The sequence below is a fragment of the Lolium rigidum genome, chromosome 5 (assembly GCF_022539505.1).
Source record: "Lolium rigidum isolate FL_2022 chromosome 5, APGP_CSIRO_Lrig_0.1, whole genome shotgun sequence".
NCBI lineage: Eukaryota > Viridiplantae > Streptophyta > Magnoliopsida > Poales > Poaceae > Lolium > Lolium rigidum.
Window position 1 is genome coordinate 221230722 of NC_061512.1, and position 17518 is coordinate 221248239.

Sequence of the window (17518 nt, forward strand, 5' to 3'; positions counted from 1 at the left end):
CGCGGTTGGGGTCCCCAACCGCGACTAAAGGTAACCCTTTAGTCGCGGTTGGGGACCCCAACCGCGACTAAAGGTATTTTCGCGGATTTGAGCGGTTCCGCGGAAAGACCCTTTAGTCGCGGTTGGGGTCCCCAACCGCGACTAAAGGTCTTTTTCAAATTTCTTTTCAATTTTCTTTTCAATTCAAAATGTTGAAAATACAAATAATATACCAAAAAAATCAGAAAAATAAAACTAATTCAATTCAAAATGTTAATAATACAAATAATATATCAAAAAATTCAGAAAAATAAATCTAATTCATTTCAAAATGTTAAAAATACAAATAATATACCAAAAAATTCATAAAAATAAAACTAATTCAATTCAAAATTTTAAAAATACAAATAATATACCAAAAAATCAGAAAAATAAAACTAATTCAATTCAAAATGTTAATAATACAAATAATATATCAAAAAATTCAGAAAAATAAAACTAATTCATATCAAAATGTTAAAAATACAAATAATATACCAAAAAATTCATAAAAATAAAACTAATTCAATTCAAAATGTTAATAATACAAATAATATATCAAAAAATTCAGAAAAATATTACTAATTCATTTCAAAATGTTAAAAATACAAATAATATACCAAAAAATTCATAAAAATAAAACTAATTCCCGCCTCTTCCCGCCTCTTTCCGCCGACCCCCTCTTCCCTCCTCGTCTTCCCGCCATTTCTTCCCGCCAATTGTTTCCCGCCAATTTCTTCCGGCCTCTTTCTTCCCGCCAAATTTTTTCCCGCCAATTTCTTCCCGCCACTTTCTCCCCGCCTCTTTCTTCCCGCCTCCTGTCTTCCCGCTCCCATTTTTCCCGCCATTTGTCACTACATATAGGTAGCCCGGCTTGGCCAGCCTCACCTCTCTACAATCTCCCATCACTCTCTCATGGCTTCCACCGCACCCACTCTCACCTACCAGCCAGGTGGAGGCGCTTTGCGCCTCGAACTACCCTTGCCCTCCGGGCTACCGCGTCCCTCGCCGGCCTGGAGCCTAAGCGCCGGCGGCGTGCCGGTCCCTCCCGTCCCTCAGGGTACTGCGCGCCGGGCGGCCATCACGAATCACTACTACCTCGACCTCACGCCGGAGCAGCGGATGAATCCCCGCTGGCATCCCGATAACCAGCATACTTGGGACGCCTTCTTCATCAATCGGCGTGAGAGGGCGCTCGCCGAGTATGAGGAGGACGGTCCGCCTCCCGGAAACTTCCACGAGGCCGGCCGTCGGCTATGGTGGTACGGCCGGACTCGCGGAGCGTCATGGACTACATCACGGCCGGCGATATCCCCCGCCTGCGCTACCCTCGCTCGAGCCACGAGCGCCGCCCGACGACAGCCGACGACAAGCAGCGACGACGACGCCGGCAACTTAGAAGGCGACGACTACCAGTACAACGGCGGCGGCTATGAAGACTACGAGTATGCATATTATACGCCTAGGCAGGAGTATGACTAAATCACTCCAAATTTCATGTATGCCGGAGTATGACTTAGTCACTCCAAATTTCCTATATGCAGGAGTATGACTTAGTCACTCCAAATTTCCTATATGCAGGAGTATGACTTAGTCACTCCAAATTTCATGTATGCGGGAGTATGACTTAGTCACTCCAAATTTCATGTATCATCGGTGCTATCTCGAGTCAATTGAATCATTCGAAAATGGACACCAAACACATCACGGGTAATATAATTCACATGATTCATTCAACAAAGTTTGGTACAATAATAAATTATTACACATCATTTCTTCCCTTGTGTCCCCGCTTGCTTACGATTGTGCCGTATCCATGGAGCATCTTCATCATTTAACTTAATGCTTGGGTCGGTGTTCACTTTGAAGGGCGGAATTTCAGCAAACATATTATAATCTTCTCGACATGTCCGTCTTGTCCTCCACTCCCACGATGTTTCTTTTCCCCGAAAGAACAATGTGGCGCTTTGGATCATCGCATGATGTACTGATCGTTTTCTTATCTTTTCGTTTCCTCGGTTTGCTACTCATGTCCTTCACATAGAAAACCTGAGCGACATCTTTCGCTAGGACGAATGGTTCGTCAAGGTAACCAAGATTGTTGAAATCCACCATTGTCATTCCGTATTGCTGGTCCACCTTTACCCCACCTCCCGTTAGCTTGAACCATTTGCACCGGAACAAAGGGACCCTAAAGGAGGGTCCATAGTAAAGTTCCCATATCTCCTCTATGTAACCATAATATGTGACCTTTTGCCCATTCTCGGTTGCTTGCATCAAAGCGGACACCACTGTTTTGGTTGGTGCTCTTTTTATCTTGGGCGATCGTGTAAAATGTATTCCCATTTATCTCGTACCCTTGGAAAGTCGTTATAGTCGAAGATGGTGTCTTGGCCAACATGTACAGCTGATCTACAACCTTATTGTCACTCATTAAATGTTTTCTCAACCAACTGCCGAAAGTCTCCATGTGGGCCTTCCTAATCCAGGATTCAGACTTCCCGTGGTTGTCCGAGCGTAAAATATTCTTGTGTTTCTCAAAGTACGGAGCCACCAAGCTGGAATTGGTCGAACCGTGTGGTGTGCTTCGATCGGAGAATGGCCGTCCATACATATCATTGATTTCCTTCCGATCGTGCCTTTTCCACTTAGTCTCCCCTCGTGCCGCGATTGAGGAAGACCAATCGGCTTAAGGTCGGGAACAAAGTCAACACAAAACTCAATTACCTCCTCATTTCCATAGCCCTTGGCGATGCTTCCTTCCGGCCTAGCACGGTTACGAACATATTTCTTTAATACTCCCATGAACCTCTCGAAGGGGAACATATTGTGTAGAAATACAGGACCGAGAATGGAAATCTCATCGACTAGGTGAACCAGGAGGTGCGTCATAATATTGAAGAAGGATGGCGGGAACACCAACTCGAAACCGACAAGACATTGGATCACATCGTTCGTAACCGTGGTAGAACTTCCGGATTGATTACCTTCGAGAGATTGCATTGAGGAATGCACATAGCTTCACAATGGCTACTCGAACATTTTCCGACAGGAGCCCCTCAAAGCAATCGGAAGCAATTGCGTCATAATCACGTGGCGGTCGTGAGACTTCAGGTTTTGGAACTTTTTCTCCGCCATGTTTATTATTCCCTTTATATTGGACGAGAATCCTGACGGGACCTTCATACCGCTCGAGCATTCAAAAAAGATGACCTTCTCTTCTTTGGTCAGAGCGTAGCTGGCACGACCTTGAAACCGTTCCGGATGCTTGTCATCGGGGTCTTTCAAACTTTGCTGGTCCTGCCGTGCTTCCTTTGTATCATTTGACTTCCCATACACGCCCAAGAAGCTTAGGATGTTCACGCAAATATTCTTCGTAACGTGCATCACGTCGATTGCAGAGCGGACTTCTAGGACTTTCCAATATTCTAGCTCCCGAATATAGATTTCTTCTTCCACATGGCTACGTGCCCGTCGGCTCCCTTCGGAACCGATTGTCCGCCAGGACCCTTTCCAAAGATGACTTTCAAACCCTTGACCATATCAAATACCTCAGCACCAGTAGTGTTCCGTGAGGCTTCGGCCGGTGATCTGCCTTGCCGTTGTAATGCTTGCCTTTCTTTCTTACTCGGATGACCTTTCGGAAGAAATCGACGATGCCCAAGGTACACGTTCTTCTTACAATTTGGCAAATGTACACTTTCAGTCTCATGTAAGCAAGTGCGTGCATGCATTGTATCCCTTATTTGACAGTCCCGAAAGGTTACTAAGAGCAGGCCAATCGTTGATGGTTACGAAAAGCAACGCTCGTAGGTCAAATTCCTCTTCTTTGTGCTCATCCCACACACGGACACCGGGTCTGCCCCACAGCTGTAAAAGCTCATCAACTAATGGCCTTAGGTACACATCGATGTCGTTGCCGGGTTGCTTCGGACCTTGGATGAGCACCGGCATCATAATGAACTTCCGCTTCATGCACAACCAAGGAGGAAGGTTGTAGATGCATAGAGTCACGGGCCAGGTGCTATGGCTGGAGCTCGCTCGCCAAAAGGATTCATGCCATCCGTACTTAGACCAAATCTTATGTTCCTTGCGTCAGCTGCAAAATCTTTGAACTCTCCGTCGATCTTTCTCCATTGCGTTCCATCTGCGGGGTGTCTCAACTCCCCGTCCGACTTACGGTCCTCTTTGTGCCATCGCAACAACTTGGCATGCTCTTTGTTCCCGAACAGACGTTTCAACCGTGGTATTATAGGAGCATACCACATCACCTTGGCGGGAACCCTCTTCCCGGGTTTCCGGCCCTCAACATCGTCACCAGGGTCATCGCCTCCGATCTTATAACGCAATGCAAGTGCATACCGGGCATTCATTCAAATTCTCGTATTCACCGCGGTAGAGGATGCGAGTCGTTGATGCATGCATGTATCTTCGTAACCTCTAAACCTAGAGGGCAGACAACCTTCTTTGCTTCGTACGTAGTGGCGGGCAACTCGTTATTCTTTGGAAACATATTCTTCAACATTTTCAGCAAGTTTTCAAATGCCGAGTCAGCTACACCTGCTTGTGCCTTCCATCTCAGCAAATCCAGTGTGCAGCCCAGCTTTTTCAGACCATCATCGCATCCGGGGTACAGCGCCTTCCTGTGATCCTCTAACATGCGATCCAAATTCTCCCTCTCTTTTCAGTTTCGCAGCGTCTCCGTGCATCAGCAATGGTCCGACCAAGATCATCAACGGGATCATCACGTGCCTCTTCTTCACCTTCCCCTTCACCTTCAAGCATCCTCCATGAAAGTATCACCGAAATGAGAAAGATAGCTTTCATCATTGAAATCATCCCCTTCTTCATCTTCTTCCATTATAACCCCTCTTTCTCCATGCTTGGTCCAACAATTATAGCTTGGCATGAAACCGTGCCGAAGCAGTGCATGTGAACATCTCTTGAGGAAGAGTAACCCTTCCGATTCTTACACTTAACACATGGACAGATAACAAAACCCCCGCTTGTTCGCATTAGCCACTACGAGGAAATCTTTCAAACCCGTACTGAACTCGCCGGAGAGTCGGTTACCGTACATCCATTGCCGATTCATCCGCATTATTATAATATAAAATATATAATTAACCATCATGCATTTGTTAAACTAACTAGCTACAAACAATATAAATTAAACAATTAATGAACTACACACACATGCATATTTTATCAATGACACATATCAAAGGTTCAAGTTGCTAACCGCGATCGAGGAGGAAAAAATAAATGAGAAAGCTCAAGTGTGACTCCAACACTTCATATCATGTTTGTTTCATGCTCTTGGGGCATTTCATCAAACACCTTATGTGCATAAGAGGAACCAAAAGCAAACCTAACACTCACTTGTGAAGTTTGTGAAGAGAATGGCTCCAAATGGCTAAGTGTTGGCTGCTGGATGGGTATATATAGGGGAGGGGCTTTAGTCCCGGTTGGCCCGGCCAACCGCGACTAAAGGCCTTCGGGCACCTTTAGTCGCGGTTGGGCTGGCCAACCGCGACTAAAGCCCCCACGTGCACCAGGCTGGCCACCGTGCGCCCCGGGCCCAGGCCTTTGGTCGCGGTTCGCCACACGAACCGCGACTAAAGACCCCATTAGTCGCGGTTCCTTTACCTTCGCGACTTATGGGGCTTCCCGGAAGCCTGTTTTTCCACCAGTGCATGGAGAGCCAATCAACCTTGCGGGACATACTTTTTTTTTTGCAAAAGCACACCTAGAATTAGCACCAACCGTAACATAGTGGGAAAGTGAAAATAACGTGACATACAAGTTGGCGATCAAAGCAAAGAGTTGTGGAACACACACCATGCTCCCTAGGCGAGCATATAACGAACCTAAGGGTACAAGACAAAACCCTCATCATCCATGGAGATGGGGGGCTGTTCTCTAAATTCCTTTCGTTGATATGGGAGGCACAACTTGGGCACAACCCTTTCGATGTGTCCCTCATTGGAAATAGAATTCGACCATTCTTGAATGGCGACGTAGTCAACATAGGAGTCGATGCTTCAGCCTCGACTATGGTTCTTGAGGCCATAGTGCACAAAGAGACTTTTGTCTAACTGTGTGCATTAAGGTCACGTAGCTGACAGTTGCTTAACCGCCACCTTCTTAACAGCTCAGTCCGGAGAAACTTTCACATTAACCTTGTCACATCATATTTCAAGTAAAGACTTATACTTCCACAACAAAAATAAATCTCAAATTAATTTCATTCATATTGTGTAGAAAACACAATTCATATGTCCACACTAACAAACATGAATATTGTTATCATTCATTGAAATGACAGTTCGAAAAATAAGTTGCAAATATAAAAAGTCGTTGATTTGTTGGTCATGTCGATGCACACACGTACCACTGTTTCTAGAACATCCTTCCGGTCTCTCCGTACAGGATAAACGAATAGGGGACGCTCCGGGCACGCCGGACACAACGAAAAGCAAGGCGAACCGACGCGTCAGTGGCTCAGTGAAAAATCGTCTCCCACTCCTGCCAAATCCCGCCCCTCCCGCCATATCGCGCCTATCCCGCCGCGCATTTTTGGCCTCCCAACACATATCCCGCCGCCGATTCATTTCTCCTATCCCGCCGATTTGTTTCTCCCTCCCGCCGTCCACCCACCGTCGCTACCCTCTCCCCATTCCATGGCGCCGCCGATAGCCCCAAAAACATGGCCAAGAAAGCGGCCAAGAAGCCGCCGGGCAATGCGATGAAAGGGGCGAAAGTGCCGTTCGCGAAGCCGCGGAAGGCGCCAGCTCCGAAGAAGAATCCGGAAGGATGGACCGATGATCAGTGGCATCAAGACTGTCTGCGCCGGAAGATGTCGATGGCGGAGCGGAAAGGACGGAGGGCGGCGGAGCAGGAGAAGAAGGCTCTAGCGGCGCGCCAGCACCAGCACTTAATGGCCGGGTGTCTCGCCGCCACCAACGCGAGCCCATATAGTACGAACGTGCCGGTGTACGTTTCGGGAGTGTTCTCTCCGTCGTCATCCGCCTTCTACAACGACGGCCCCTCCGGCACTCCCGGGTGCGTGACGCCTAACTTGTCGCCCCACTACCAGGATGCGCTGCCGCATGGCGGCTTCAACCCCAACAACCTCTACTCCCCGGCGTACGAGCAGCGCGAGCCAGGACCCGGTGCGGACGGCAACCTTTTCACTGGCCGCAGGGGGCCGCTCGAATTCGACGGCGCCGATGCTGAGGGTGCTGAGGAAGAGGGCGGGGGTGAGGACGAGGACGACGATGAAGAGGAGGAGGTGGAGGACGAGGACGACGACGAGGACGAAGAGGGCGGCGAGGAAGAGGACGAGGAGGGTGCCGGTGATGATGATCTCGTGGAGGTATACGCGGACGGCGTGAAGAAGAAAAAGAAGAAGAAGGCGTCGGGCACACGAGGCCCCAAGTGGACGGTTTTGGAGGATCTTTGTCTGTGCGAGTCGTGGGCGACGGTGAGCCATGACTCCATCATCGGCGCCAACCAAAAATACGGGAAGTATTGGGCGAGGATCAAGGCCGAGTTCGATGAGCGCAAGCTCATCAACAGCGACTACAACAAAGTGACAATGAAGAGGAGCCAAAAGGCAATGTCGACGCGATGGGCCATCATCCAGGCGTCGGTGAACTCCTTCCATGGATACCATCACGACTTAGTGATCAGAGCCGACAGCGGCACCGACGTCTCCCAAATGGTACGACTCTTTCTTCCATAATCTGTAGCGCCTACATTGTGTTCGATGAAAGGATTCCGCTTCCTTTGGCTAGTTTGATAGGGCCATGTAGGTTTACCGGAAGAACTCGGATGGGCATAAGTCGTTCGCGCTGATGCATTGCTATACCAAGCTCAAAGGGAACGAGAAATGACGGTTGACGCGCCTGTCGCTGTCCAAGGGGAAGGACGCCATTGATCTGGACGCGCCGCTGGTAACATTGGCAGGGCGTCCTACTGGCAACAAGGCTGCCAAGGCCGCCTTGGCTGACGCCACGTCGTGTGAGAAGATGCAGGCGTCGATCACGAAATGCCTCGCGGACGTCTCCTCGACCATTCTCTCCCGCGACAAAAAGACCGACGAAAGGTGGGCGGAGTTGCTCAAGAGGCAAGAGGAGAAGTTGGAGCTCAAGAAACGCAGGGAACATGTCCATGCCGAGAGCGTCGACAGAGGGAATGTCTCCCCGGACGCGGGCGGCGCACAACTTCTTCAAAGGCCAGCTCCTCGACGACATCGAAGCCAAAATGGCGGTGGCCGACGCTGCGGCCAACGCGGCGGCCCAGGAAGCGGCAGCGGCAGCAACCGCGGAGCAAGAGCCGGCTGATGCGTCTTCGACTGCTACACCATCGTCGACCTATGCGACGGCGGCGGAGCAGACGGAGCATGCACAGTACCAGGCAGATCGCGACGAGGTCATCGTGATCGACGGGCATGCGTCGACTCAGGATACGTCGTCGTCGGCCAACCCCTTCTTCTAATTTAGCATGCACTATGGTCTGTAATATGATCGCGCGCCTAGTACTTTGATCGCCGCTACTCTGATCGCGACGATTCGGCGGGAAAGATCTCTTTTGAATGCAACAATTTGAATTCCTGATTGGGGGCGGCGTTTGGGGGATGCGGCTGGGGAGCGACGTCCCCCAAACACGGCACGAACAAAACACGTCCCCCAAACGCTCAATCCGACGCGGTTTGGGGGACGCTTTGGGGGACGCGGCTGGAGATGCTCTAAGTGGATGACTAAAGGCAGAAGTCTTGAACTTGTCACAACAAGGCAACAATCTGATTTGTCTGCAAAAAGTTGAACGCCATCTCCTAAAAATAAAGGAAGTTCAAAACTACACGTACAGGGCAACACACAGGTGGAAGGAAAGCACAACCCTTCCCTCTTGACCCGCTCCCGTATTATGTTCAAAAAGGCGTTCAAGGAAACTAATTCTAAACCCACTTGCGACTTGAGTAAATCATGCACTCGACCAGCTCATCTCCTCTCTATTTAAGCACCCACTTTCTTCACACTCATCCTTCACGACCACCCTGATCCATCCAAGGACGAGCAAAGAACCCATTTTCACACCATCGAGAGCTAGCTCCTAACCTCATCGAGCCGGCTAAGCATTCGCACATGGCGGACCAGCAGCTGCTGCCCGCGGTGCCGAGGTGGAAGCCGAGCCCGCCGCGGCGGCAGAGCCAGCCGGACGACGCTGCCGGCGACGAGGCGGCGTCCGACCTCGGCAGCTCCCTGCGCAGCACCGACGGCGCCTCTTTCCCCTTCGGCAGCGGGAGTTCATCGTTCCCGCCGCCGTCGTTCGTGCCCGTGCTGCCGAGTTCCTCGCTGGAGATCAGCGTGGAGAACGGCCTGGACGGCCGCGGCGCCCCCGCCGTGGCCCGCGAGCCGTCGCTGCGGCGAGTGGACCAGGGCGTGGTGCTTTCTTGGGAGGACCTGTGGGTGTCGGCGGACGGCGGCAAGGCCGGCCGCGTCCCCATCCTCTGCGGCGTCAACGGCTACGCGCGCCCCGGCGAGGTCCTCGCCATCATGGGGCCCTCCGGCTGCGGCAAATCCACCCTTCTCGACGCTCTAGCAGGTATACATGCACGAGAATCTTAATATACCCGTGTCCGAGCTAGTCTTCCGATCAGCTTCCATGATAAACTAATAGAGAGGATTTTGTTAGCTAGCGAGCTAGCGTACGTAGCGAGATGATCTGATATTCTTCTACTCTACCTGTTTTTCCTGGTGAGGAGATGAAGAATTAACTAATTCGTGCGTGTTTTCTGTGGAACACAGGACGCCTAGGCTCCAATGTTAGCCAAAAGGGTGACATCCTGATCAATGGCCGGAGACAGAAACTATCCTACGGAACATCGGTAAGCCTAGCTAGCTAGTCCATGTAATCATGCATACAACTACAACTATATAGTTCGGAGAATCTCATTTTAATTAGGTCAATGCTTCGTCCAAACTACTATATCGTTCGGAGAATCTCATTTTCATTAGATTAATGCTTTACCGATCGTGAATCAACAAAATGTTTTCTGCGAGGGATGAATGAATCAATAGTAATTTATCCAACGTGTACGCGTGTATGTGTGCAGGCGTACGTGACGCAGGACGACGTGCTGATGACGACGCTGACGGTGCGCGAGGCGGTGCTGTACTCGGCGCAGCTGCAGCTGCCGAGCTCCATGTCGGCGGCGGCCAAGCGCGACCGCGCCGAGGAGACGCTGCGGGAGATGGGGCTGGAGGGTGCGGCGGACACGCGCATCGGTGGGTGGATGCACAAGGGGATCAGCGGCGGCCAGCGGCGGCGCGTCAGCATCTGCATCGAGATCCTCACCCGCCCCGCGCTGCTGTTCCTCGACGAGCCCACAAGCGGCCTCGACAGTGCCGCCTCCTACCACGTCGTCAGCCGGATCGCCAGGCTAGCGCGCCATGAGGGGATGACCGTCGTCGCCGCCGTGCACCAGCCCAGCACCGAGGTCTACGGCCTCTTCCATGGCCTCTGCCTCCTCGCCTACGGCAGGACCGTCTTCTTCGGCCCAGCCTCCGACACCAACCAGGTACGCCGGCTATACGTATATACTCCTACATACGTGTGTATCACGTGCGTATATGTGAGTAATATACGAGCACAGTGCTGTTGATGCTTGATTGTTGTTGTTGCTATCGAGTTTTTTAGGGATTGTACCTTGTTGCTATCGTGTCTCGTCAGCGGCCGTCAAGTATTAGACGTGTTAGGACTTTGGACATGCATGGTTGCCGTCCTAGCAAGTAGGTCTCGCACAAACGGGTAGGCAAGTCGCATCATGTACACATCTAGAGTCCTTTTTAAGTCCATAATATACCTGTTCACTCCTTAATGCTACTATCTAGTTGTTCAAGTCCAATTTGCATTTCAAGCGATGTATATTTTCGGTCATATTTAGGTCTTCCCCGTTGGGAGCGGGAGGAATTCTAGCCTTCTAGGTACGTACCCGGTAGTCCTACTGGGTCATAACGAGTACAATTCAAAATTTGCCTTTGAATAGGTTTAAGTGAGTTGCATAGTAGGTGCATCAGATTTTTTTCTGAATTTTTAAGTCCTTAGTACACCTGTTCACTCCTTAATGCTACTAGTTGTTCATGGCCAGTTTGAATTTCGGGTTATTTTCTGGTAATCTTTATGCCAAAGGTGCAACGAGTTTACGTATGCCCCGCTAGGCAATGAAAAGGACAATACAAATCTTTCCTTTGAATAGGCTTGAGTAAGAGGTTATCTATGAAAAACAAAAATATCTTAGATGGAGTGGTAATTATCCACGAGGTGTCTCTTAAGCTTAATTAAGATAACCTGAAAAAAGATTTTTTTTGCAAGAGGCTTTATTTAAAGGGTTTTATTTAGTGAGAACCTAGTGGAGAGGTTGGATTAAACAAGTGATAAAAGGAGGTGCATCTAGATCTAATGTCAACTGTCAATACTAACTGAGAGGTTGGCCTATATTTTAAGAGCCACAAAGGATTGAGACATTGATATCTCACCTCTTGGCAAACTAGAAGTTCGCATGGACACTCCATTGAGTGTGTCAAACGTTCGGAATCAACGTTTTAAAGTAGGCCAAAATAAGATTTTGTCGGAGTTTGTTTTTGTGGCACATGAACAAGTTAAACACCACAGGGTGGATAATCTTTGTTTTTAAAGAAGACGTTTTGATATGGACTGAGAAATAATATTGTCTTAGTCGAGTGAGACATACACATATTGTTTGTCTATAAAACATGGAACGTCACTTTTAAGTTAATTCATAGATTATTCTATGAACATTTCGTTGCCTACCACACTATTAGTGAATTTTTCTTCGAGCAACCGCAGGGAGCTCTGGATATTTAGCAAGAATAAAGCATTGATCTTTTTTGGGTACAGACCATATATTAATCGCGAAGATACCAATTACACCCAGCCTCTGCAACAACGCATTGCCCTAGCGGCATTACGGATTCACACAGCACTAACACCACCAAGACAACACCATAAGTCCAACTTTTTCAAAAGCGGCGCCTCCAAGAAGGGAACAGTGCACAAGCATTGTCGTCGCCCGATCAAACATCTGGGTTTTCACCCTGAAGAAGTGCTCGCTCTCAAAATAATGTCTTCAACAAGGTCATTGCCAGGCACAACCAATTAAGGCTAGACCTTGGATTTTCACCCTGAAAGGTAGGACTTTGGTCTTCTCCTGTGCAGTCACCCCCACTTACATGCCGCTACTCCAAGTCATGAATCACCAAACCAATTCCTCATCGCCCCAAATATTGGACCCTCCATTACTAGTCCTCAGTTCTCAGCCTTCATGACATTCTCTGCCAGCACCATGGAACGAGAACGTGCCCCATGATATTAACAACCATCAGAGCTTCGAAGCGCTCCCGCTGAAACCAAACGGCCAGAGTAAAACATGAGTGCGCATGATCGAAACCCATCCCATCCAGCAGTCTCCAGGCATGAAGTGCCCATGGGAGATCACCTGCGGAGCCTTCCGGAACCCGTCAATCTAGCCAGATCGATAGGGACACACCTTCGGCAGATCAACATCTTGACGCAAGTTGAAATCCTAGGACCGTCGCCATTATTCTGGCCGAAACCAGCAGCCCCCACGCCACCAGTCGACTTCCGGCAATCGGAGGGATCGGTTGACCCTTCTAGCTCAGACGAGCCTAGGGATCGGCTGACCCCTTCCGGCTCAGACGAGCCTAGGGATCGGCTGACTCCTTCCGGCTCAGACGAGCCTAGGGATCAAGCCGCATGACGCGATGCCACCGCCAGATCTTGGCTACACTTCTACAGCACAGGAACGGCTAGCATCGCCGCCGCCTCCAGGCTGAGGTCGCATCGCCGCCTCCAGCGAGCATCGCAGCACGTCCACCCCCTCCACGCCTCCCTCCTGCGACGACGAGCGCCGCCGTGACGTCGCTCGAACCGCCGCCGCACCGCCCTGAAGACAAGAACCCTGCGCGATGGGATCCGTCGGGGAGCATCCACCCCACCCACCGCCTTAGGCAGCCAGGGTGGGGCCGCCACCGCCGGCGATGGCGACGGCAGCGGCCGAGGCCGGGCATCGGAGCCACCGCCTCTCTCGGGATCTGGGGCTTCCGGAGCCGCTCTCGCGCGAGCGACCCTTCAGTTGCTCGAAAAACCACACAAACTTCGGTGGACAAGAAGAAAAAAAAACTCACATCACATGCGATTATTACAACTTTAAGCAGCAAGACAACAGGTGTAGAGAAGCTAGCATCCACAACACGCCACTTCTACGAACACTCGAGGCCTAACGGCCTAAGTCGCAGCAACGCGTAAATGGCCCCATCGACTAGCGGCAACTTGAGGGAGAAAAATAAGCAATGAGAATGATCACAGCAAGTTCCACGCCAAAAACTCATTGTTTTTGGACATACTTAGATGCACACATATTTTATCACATACACGCACTCACGCAACGGCTACTTAATTAAGATTGAAGTTCTATCCGTGAAAACGTCGATCTCCGCTAAAAAAAAAATCCATTTTTGAATCTACATCAAACCTATGATTTGATCCTTAGTAGGTAGGTTCTACTATTAGTTATTATAGTTAAGACCAATTTGTGGCACTTACACTTTATGTTAAATGAATCCATGCATGAGGTCTCTCTTTGTCATACGCCTTGGTCTAGACGTTATATATATTGTCAGTTATTTGTAAATCCACCGTACGGCACGTCGGCACTTAACTATATACTTGAAAATGAGTAGAAAACGTGCATAAGCAACGCATGCACGTACGTAGTACTCCGTGTAACGATCACACTGAATCAGTCGGCACAAAAACTAGCACTGTAGTGACCAAACAAGAACTGTAGTCAAGTCACTGGTAGGTACAACAGCCGAATGGAGAACACTGCACACAATCCCATCGAAGACTGGATTACATACAAGCACGGGCAACATTTGTTTTGGCATCAACACATTTATTTATGACGCTAATTAAGCTAGCTTACTTACTTCCAACGGAATCAACATTAGCAAATGTCGCTAGCTGCGTGCATCGCGATCTTTGCCGCTTAATTGCGTTTGACTTGGTGTATGTACGTGTTGGCTCTGCCGGTGCCGGCTATGCTGCTGGCCTGCGACGTCTGCAGTACCACGTACAGTGATGAAGATGCGCTCGTTTAACAGTTTTCCAGTGCTGACAGCTGAGGCTGAAAGCTCAGTTTGGAGACGGCTCTGTAGAGACGGTATAGTACTCATATTAGGTAAACCACTGTGCAAAGCAAGTCCCGATACAACAAATTAGAGGTATCAATACGTCAGATTAAATCGGGAAGTAGTACATATTAGGTCACCCCTATGAATGAGGAAGAGATTTTATGTGGTAACAAAGTTGACCACCCCGTTTGAAACTTTGAACTCGGGAGGGAAAAGAAACACATGCCCTGGTTGGTCAGTAACTAATTGAAGAAAATGGTATTGCTAGTGTTTGAAAAAACATCTAGCATCTCAGACTTGCTTGAGTCCTCCGGTCGGATTACAACGATCGTACAAGTACAAAAAAAAAACTTCCATTTGATTGGAGCACTGATCGAATTTTGTTCACTTCATTTGATCTCCGCAGTTCTTCGCTCTGAGTGGATTCCCCTGTCCGTCCCTGATGAACCCATCTGACCACTTCTTGAGGACCATCAACAAGGACTTCGACAATGTGAGCACATCACCACTATTCGTCTTCTTAACCGTCTATATATATATGAAATCTTGGTGAATTTAAAATACTGACCATGCACTCCATCAATTCCTCAGGACATTGAAGAAGGCCTTGGCGGGAAGAAGACGACCACCGCCCAGGCCATCGACACGCTGGCGACCGCATACAAATCCTCCGTGCACATGGAGAAGGTGACACGACAGATCGCTGACATACGCAGCACCGTAAGTGGCCCGCTGCCCACCACATTCTGAAGCTTCTGACTGGAGCACTGGATTTTCCCGATTTTAACTATGGTATGTGTACATGATCTGTCTGTTTCAGGGAGGAGAGGTGGTGAAGATGGAAGGGCAGCAGCCGAGCTTTCTCACGCAGTCCTTCGTGCTGACCAAGAGGTCCTTCGTCAACATGTACAGGGACCTCGGCTACTACTGGCTCCGGTTTGGAATCTATGTTGCACTCTGCCTCTGTTGTGGCACCATTTTCTACGACATCGGCCACAGCTACGGATCCATCCAGGTGACTCTCCAAAACCATGTACAAGTGTAGTGCACGGGACAATTGCCGCCACATTCAAATTGTTTTCTTGCTTTGCGATTCGTGTCGATAATTAGTAGTATTAAGATTTATCATGTTTCAGATATCTCAAACGTATTGGAACACAACGAAACAAAGTTGTTTCATGCACACGATCGATGTCCCTTGCACAGGACAAACTCATTTCTCTTGGTTCTAATGCTGACCGTGGAAATCTCTTCAGGCTCGTGGCTCCATGCTCATGTTCGTCGCCGCCTTCCTCACCTTCATGGCTATAGGAGGTTTCCCGTCTTTCGTGGAGGATATGAAGGTGAACTTTTTGTTCTCGAGTTTAGCAAGCGGACGGTCTATCTCAACTTACAAATCACAATACAATGTACATCGATCTGATGTTTGTGTGCATCCGCAATGCAGATATTCGGGAGGGAGAGGCTGAACGGGCACTACGGCGTGTCGTCGTTCGTGATCGCCAACACCGTGTCGTCGACGCCATACCTGCTGCTCATCTCTGTGGTGCCGGGTGCGCTGGCCTACTACCTAGTGGGCCTGCAGAGGAGCTTCGACCACTTCGCATACTTCGCGTTGGTGCTCTTCACGACCATGATGCTAGTGGAGGGCCTGATGATGATCGTGGCCAGCGCGGTCCCTGACTTCCTCATGGGCATCATCACCGGCGCCGGCATCCAGGGCGTCATGATGCTCAACGGCGGCTTCTTCCGCCTGCCCCACGACCTGCCCAAGCCCGTGTGGCGGTACCCAATGTACTATGTCGCCTTCCACAAGTACGCCAACCAGGGCTTCTACAAGAACGAGTTTCTGGGCCTCACCTTCCCCAACAACCAGGCCGGCGGCGCCGCCACCATCACCGGTGGCGAGATCCTCAGGGACTACTGGCAAGTGGAGATGGGGTACAGCAAGTGGGTGGACCTTGCCATCCTGTTCGGGATGGTTATACTGTACAGGGTGCTTTTCTTGGCCATCATGAAGACTACCGAGAAGGTGAAGCCCATGGTTAAGGGGCTCAGGTTCAGGAGCACCCAGCCATCTGTCCACGTCGCCCAGAATGGATCTGGTAGCCCATGATGCAGAGATCCGAGAGAGCACGATGATTTTGTATGTACAAGATGTCACTTTAGAAATTGTATGAGCTGAGCTTTGTGATTCAGTGTTAATGTTGGGCACTGGATGTGAGCGTGAGATATTGCAAAATTCGCATTGACAGACGACATCTTTATTCTTTACAGATTTGTAAATAGTTCGTAGGACAGCAGCCACAAGCTTCATGATTTATCAATATATATGCTACGAATATCTTATGTTTTGTAGCGGACATGTTCAATATTCAATGAATACTATGGGCACCAAATTTACCCTAAAGAGCCTCTTTAGAGCATCTCCACCGGCGCGCCCCATACCGGCACCGATAGCATTTTGGGGACCGGCAGCGAAAATGGACTCACACTGACGCGTCCTAAAAAGCGCGCCCAACAGAAGCGCCGGCAACCCCGTCCCGGCCCCTTCGCGCCGGCGCCTCGCGAGACAAATTTTTTTGGGCATGGGAGCCGCCTGTCAGCCACACATCCCAAAAGTATACATCTTTTCCACCGAAACCCCGTCCCCTCCGCCGCTCATTACTCCCGCCCGCCGCTCCATCTCCCATCCAGCCTCCAACCCGAAAAACCCTCGCCGCCTCCATGCCACCGAAGAGAAAGGCTCCGGCGAAGGCAGCGAAGGCGCCGACGAAGCCGCGCACGGTCGCGCCGAAGGAGAAGCTGGCGAACATGTCGCAGGAGGCGTGGGAGGACGAGAAACACTGCAGCTCCTTTGCGACGGCCGACCGCAGGAGGCGCCGCCTCGCAGCTCTTGAAGCCGCGAAAGCGGTGTCTGCTGCGGAAGTGTGCCTCAGCTTGGGCGGCGGCTAGCCCAAAGGGAGCCAGCATCCCGCCGGCCGCAACTTCTCGAGCTCACCGTCGTCGTCGGGGTACTGCGCGGAGGGGCCGTCGCTCTCGCAGATGCGGCTATCGCAGATGGATGGCCGCGCCAGCTACTCCGCCGAGTGCACCGACATCGATATGACCTTCGACCCCAACGCGCCGTTCTCGCTGGATTCGGTGCCGAGGGGCAGGAGCGCCTTTCGCTTGGGCATGGACCTGAACTCGTCGCCTAACCTGCACTGCCCGAGAAGCACCGACGGCCACGTGACAGACGACACCGGCCTTCCCCACCA

General features: G+C 50.3%; 1 protein-coding gene across 1 annotated transcript; it reads left to right on the plus strand.

Annotated features, from left to right (window-relative positions):
• Positions 1 to 8967: 8967 nt before the first annotated feature.
• On the plus strand, positions 8968 to 16612 carry LOC124655508 (ABC transporter G family member 1-like). The gene is made up of 8 exons (XM_047194385.1): positions 8968 to 9627; positions 9831 to 9910; positions 10139 to 10603; positions 14665 to 14751; positions 14850 to 14978; positions 15079 to 15273; positions 15515 to 15601; positions 15706 to 16612. The coding sequence occupies exons 1-8, from the start codon at positions 9168 to 9170 to the stop codon at positions 16372 to 16374; spliced, it is 2172 nt and encodes a 723-aa protein (XP_047050341.1). The 5' UTR covers positions 8968 to 9167; the 3' UTR covers positions 16375 to 16612.
• The last annotated feature ends 906 nt before the right edge of the window (positions 16613 to 17518 follow it).